The 5,960-nt window shown below is 51.6% G+C and overlaps 1 protein-coding gene across 1 annotated transcript in view; it reads left to right on the forward strand.

Moving 5' to 3' along the window:
- The window catches only part of WFDC1 (WAP four-disulfide core domain 1), a 29,588-nt gene that overhangs the window by 12,854 nt on the left and 10,774 nt on the right, over positions 1-5,960 (forward strand). The window contains exons 3-5 of the mRNA XM_010850865.1: positions 1,384-1,465; positions 4,796-4,879; positions 5,855-5,958. Coding sequence (XP_010849167.1) covers positions 1,384-1,465; positions 4,796-4,879; positions 5,855-5,958 — 270 coding nt within the window. The remainder of the gene's footprint in view (positions 1-1,383; positions 1,466-4,795; positions 4,880-5,854; positions 5,959-5,960) is intronic.

The raw sequence follows: 5,960 nt of genomic DNA on the forward strand, positions 1-5,960 counted from the left end.
GGTGGGGTCGGGGGCGGGGAAATGGGCAGGGGAGGGGGCGGGGTTGGGGGGCCGGCGCCGCGGGGGAACTGTCCTGCCTGGTGCTGCCTGCCTGCAGGAACAACTGGGCTTAAACCTGGGCCACCTAGGAAATGGGAACATAGCGCTCCTGAGGCAAGTATCCAGCTGCATGCAGTGAGCGCCTGCTGTATGCGGGGCTCACCTCTGCCAGCGGAGAACTACAGTCCAGAGGACACCCATTCCAGGGAAAATGTTTCCTCTTATGAAGCTGGGGGAGATTGCTCTTTAAAAAATCCAGATTTCCAGCTTTTCTTAAAAATACTGGCCCGCATTCCCTGGGCCACCATCTGCTGCAGCCTCAGGTGCTCCTACATGGCAGGGGGACCCCTCTAGTTTTCCAGAGACCCCACCAGGACCACCCAGTTCACTCATGAGGCCTGGTGCTGGGGGTATTTGAGATGGAGACCTGACACCTTAGCGATCCAGGGGAGGACGCAGACTCCTGGGTTCAGATCTGCTGGCCAGCTGGTGACAGCCTTAAATCCCCACCTGCAAAGCAGGAATGAGAACGCTCGGCTTCCAGCGAGTGCCAAGTCCCGAAGTGTTTGCTCAGCCCCACTTGGGGCTAGGAGCAGGGAATCAATACATGTTCGTTGAATCCTAATGGGAATCTCCTGAGAAACAGTTCTCAGGGCATCATCTTTGGAGGGAGGTTCAGATCCCTTCTGGAGCGCTTGGGGAAGGGAGGGGTAGAAAGGGAGCCTGGGGGGATGGGGAGGGGGGTGGGGTCTCCACTGACTGGGGAAAACGTGCCCTGAGTGGGTAGGACGAGGGTAGGCAGGCGGTTTCTCTCCGTTCTGCTTGGGGCTGAGCCTTTGGAGCACAGAAGTCTGGTAGGACTGCACTGTCAGCCAGAGGCTCTGGTTCCCGTGGGCCTTCATTAGTAACCCCCTAGCCCCCAGGCCTGCCAAAGCCAAGGTAAGAATGAACACACTCAGTTTTTTTTTTTTGCTTTTTTTTAAAAAATTAATTTTATTTTATTTTTAAACCTTACATAATTGTATTAGTTTTGCCAAATATCAAAATGAATCCACCACAGGTATACATGTGTTCCCCATCCTGAACCCTCCTCCCTCCTCCCTCCCCATACCATCCCTCTGGGTCGTCCCAGTGCACCAGCCCCAAGCATCCAGCATTGTGCATTGAACCTGGACTGGCATCTCGTTTCATACATGACATTTCACATGTTTCAATGCCATTCTCCCAAATCTTCACACTCAGTTTTATTCAGGGTGAGGTCACAGGGATGACAAGGGACTCGGCACCCTTAATAATGCTCATAATTACGATCGGTGCTGCCTTTAAGCCCTGCCTCTTGGCCAGGCTGGCTCCTACAGGGCCTCTTACAAGAAGGACAAAATGGCACCCCTCCTGGTGGCGGAAGCACATAAAGTATGCCTGTCTGGTTGGGCAAGTCTAAAAGATGTCCCCTCCTTTGGGCTGAGACAGGGTATAGGCACTCTAGCCTTACTTGCTGCCTAGAACAGGCAGTGCACAAACTGAATAACTGTCCATGACATTCCAAATAGCCTTTCCTTGCACTATCTCATTTAATGCTCACACACTCCCATGGAGTGGAGAGACCATTGTCAGCCCTGTTTTATAGCTGAAGATACTGGAGCTCAGAGAAGCTCAGTACCTTGCCCAGACTCACCCAGCAGGCAGAACTGGAGCTTCAGTTTAGTCTTCTGACAATGGGGAAGTGTCCACTGCCTTAGGCTCTGAGTGTAGGAATGTGGGGCCTCTGGGTCCGTTTGTGGAAACCAGTCTTTCCCCCAGATACCCACATAGCTCACTTCCTGACCCTCTCAGATCTCAGTCCAGAGGTGATCTCTTTCTCAGGGGAGTTGTCGTTGTTCAGTTGCTAAGTTGTGTCCGACTGTTTGCGACCCAATGGACCGCAGCACGCCAGGTTTCACTGTCCTTCCCCATCTCCCGGAGTTTGCTCAGATTCATGTCCATTGAGTCAGTGATGCTGTCTAGCCATCTCATCCTCTGCCACCCTTTTCTCCTTTGGCCTTCACTCTTTCCCAGCATCATGGACTGCAGCCTGCAAGGCTCCTCTGTCCGCAGAAATCTCCAGATGAGAGTATTGGATCAGGTTGACATTCTGTTCTCCAAGGGATCTTCCTGCCCCAGGGATTGGCCCCCATCTCCCGCATTGCAGGACTCTTTATCATCTGAACCACCAGGGAAGCCCCTCAGGGTAGTTTCCCTCTCTGTGATCATCTTTACTCTGGCCTTGCGGCTCTCCTCTGGTTCCTTACTGCCTTGTGGGTTAAGCTTTCTTTACGGCTCAGTCTAAAATATTATACTTCATTTGTCTCCTGATTGTTCCCCCGACTTGAAGGTCAGCCCCACGAGGCAGGAAGTTTGATTTGTTTCAGTCATTGCTGTATCCCCACCGTGTAAAAGTTACTCAGTGAAGGATGGACGAATCAGTGCAAGCCTGGCTCTCACTGGCCAGCAGGAAGAGTCGGCAAAGTATTAGTCATAATAATTATAACAGTAATGTTTAGCACACGTTGTCCCGCCCTTGGCACTCTTGACCTTTGGGTTTGGATAATTCTAATTGGGGTGAGGATTGAGGGGCTGACCTGGGTGTTGTGTTCATGGGATGTTGAGTGGCACCCCTGGCCTCTCCCCACTAGATGGCAGTAGTAGCCCCACCCCCACACTGGGACAGCCAAAAACAGTCTCTGGACTTCACTAGATGTTTCATCCGGGAGCACAAACGCTCCACATTAAGAACTGCTTGTCTAACATGACTAAGCAGCTTATACACTTCCTTGCAGCCTGCTTGTAAGTTCCCTTTCCTTCCAGAGCAGAACCTGAGATAACGTCTTGGGTGGAGGGAGTTTATCTAGTAGGTGATCCCAGAAAGTTCTAGTTGGAGAGCAGAGAGGCAAGGCCCCGGGCTTCCAAGCCTTAAAGGTCTGCACATTTATGGGAGGCCTTGACCAAATTTCAGTATTCCAAAAAGTATGTCAAAGTGTGGGCTTCTCTGGCAACTCAACTATAAAGAATCTGCCTGCAAGGCAGGAGATGTGGGTTTGACCCCTGGGTTGGGAAGATCCCCTGGAGGAGGAAATGGCAACCCACTCCAATACTCTTGCCTGGAGAATCCCGTGGACACAGGAGCTTGGTGGGCTACAGTCCACGGTGTCACAAAGAATCAGACGTGAATGAGCACGCAGCACACACATAGCTGAGTGTGTATGTTCCCCTGTACATTAATGTACATTAATACATTTCCTGTTTAGTGAAAAACAGCATTGAAAATATATTTTCTAACATTAAGCCTGAGGTGATGGGAAAAAGGAGGGAAGAAACAGAAGGCTGGAAATAGAGCTCTGGAACCATGACACCTCTCTCATTTGGAAGTTGCAAACAGCTGGTCTGGTCTGTTGTTTCCATTTCTACACCAAGAACAACCATCTTATAACCATATAGTACTCTTTTAAAGAAAAAGCTAACCAGCATTTTCACCAGTTTCCATCTCCGTGCTCTCAAAGCCACTAGGCAGCACATCAGTCTCTTTATTTTGCCGTGTTTTGGAGTCAGACTAAAGCAGCGGCCATAAGCAAATGTGATCCCAGACCAGTTGTATTTGATCTCCAAAGCACTTTTTTAAAAAAATTAATTGCCAACATTTAAAACCGAGTTTATCTTTTAAAAAAAAAAAAATACAGACTTAAAAGTTTAAGAAAAAGAAAAAGCCACTCAGGGACTTCCCTGGTGGTTCAGTGGTTAAGAGTCCAGCTTCCAATGCAGTGGACGTTGTTTTGATTCCTGCTTAGGGAACTAAGATCCCCATGAGGCAGCTAAGCTCTCACATCACAGCTGTCGAGCCTGTGCACTCTGGAGCCTGCGTGCTGCAGTGAAGCCCCATGTACCGCAACCAAGACTCAGTGAAGCCAAATAAATAATATTTAAAGCAGCTACAACACCCAGAGGCTCTGAGAACACGGGGAATGGTTGGCCAGAGCTGGCCGACTGCTGACCCGTTGAGGCAGAACACTCTCCAGTTGGCCATGGTCCTGCCTGGCCTGCTTTCTTCCTTTATGTTACTTCTCTGTCCCCAGAGACATTTGGGTTTTCAATCCCTGTTTGGGGGTTGGAAGACCTTCCAGTCTACTACATGGTCACTCTTCCTGTTAAAAAATGCATTGGTTAGAGAACAGGCCATAAGGCTGTAACTAAAAGACCCATAATGCAAGGGGCCCAGCCTATTAAATATTTCCTTCTCCCTTGGTTAAAAGGCCAGAGTTGACAGATGGTCCATAGCAGGCAGGTGGCTCTGCTCCACAGTCACCCAGGGACCCAGGTTCCCTCTGTCTTGTTGCTCCACGTGGTCTAAGTGGGCCCCAGACTGCAGGTTTCAGGAAAGAGAGGGAAGGGGACAGACAGGCATCAATGCAAGGGCAAGACAGAAAGCTGCATCATCACCTCTGCTCACATCCCATTGGCCAGAACTCGGTTTGCATGGCCATTCCCACAGGAGCTGCTGGGAAATGTAGTCTCCAGCTTGGCTATCCGATGCCTAGTTGAAACTCAAAAATCTGTTACTAAAGGGAAGAGGTGAATTTTTTTTCGGGAGAACCACGTTGTTTTGTCTCTCCTTTGGGAGGGTCAGTGTTTCTTCATGAGATGTGAGTTCCCCCATTCCCAGAGGCTGGGGCATTTCTTGGCTGCCTGAAGAGGGCATTGACATAACCATGCATTATCTTATCAGTTTTAGACTGGCTAGTACAGCCGAAACCTCGATGGCTTGGGGGCAATGGCTGGCTCCTGGATGGCCCTGAGGAGGTGTTACAAGGTACCTGCGGGGTGACGCCCAACCCGACAGCACAGCCAGGGTTCCCCCTTCTCAGGCTGCCCCCAGAAAACTGAAAACCAGGGGCAGCCTCTGCTCTAGGAGGCTGCTTGTCCTCAGATACCCAGCCCTCTTGAACTGTCCCCACCCCCATAGAAGAGTGTGACTGGGGCTTGGCCAGGCTCTCAGAATCCCCAGAACACCATAGGGTTCGACTGTCCCTGGGACTGGGGCCTCCTCACTGGGTGGAGAATTCGGAGGGAGGCGGGTGGGGTTTTCAGAGCCTGAAAATCACCACGTGAGTCCATTGTTCCCTGCCCACGAGGCCTCCTTGGGGGCGGGGGTGGTGGAGGACAGTTTCTGAAAGGGACGACAGGCAGGCCTGGGGTCTGGGCCCCTGCGGGGGTGTGGGTGTGAGTGAACAGCTGGCCGTGTGCCGCCGTGCTTTGTGGCTCTGCACACATACACGTGCACCACGTGGCCGTTAGGGAGTGCGGCTGTTCGTGGAGCCCAGTGGCAGTGCTGTGGCTGTGTGTCTGAGTACTTGTGCAGCTGTGTCATGAAGATGTGTGTGACTATAGATGTGAATGTGTATGTGCAGGATGTGTTTGTGTGTGTGTGCATGCGGATACGGCTAATATGTATGTGTGTTTGTGTGTTAGGACTTGTGGGGTGTGCAACTGTATATTTATAATTGGGGTTTTGGTGTGTAAGCATATGTATATATGTGACTGTAAACATGAACACATGTGTTTCAAGGTGTGCAGGTGAACATACATTATGTGTGTCATAATGCGTGTGAGGGCGTGTTTGGGGTCATTTGACTTTGAGCTGCCCCCGTGTGCATGTGTGTGTGTGTGTGTGTGCGCGCAGAGACCCCCAGGCACAGCCTGGCATCTGGGTTGCAGACGAGAGGCGGCCCCTCTGCTCCGCTGGGGGCCACCCCTGAGCACCCCCATGTGTCCCCCCGCCCCGCAGCAGAGGCCTGCAGCACCACCGAGGATGGGGCCGAGCCGCTCCTCTGCCCCTCAGGCTACGAGTGCCACATCCTGAGCCCGGGCGACCTGGCTGCGGGCATCCCCAA

Source organism: Bison bison, unplaced genomic scaffold (genome assembly GCF_000754665.1).
Source record: "Bison bison bison isolate TAMUID 2011002044 unplaced genomic scaffold, Bison_UMD1.0 scf7180017864295, whole genome shotgun sequence".
In the NCBI taxonomy this organism is placed as follows: Eukaryota; Metazoa; Chordata; class Mammalia; order Artiodactyla; family Bovidae; genus Bison; species Bison bison.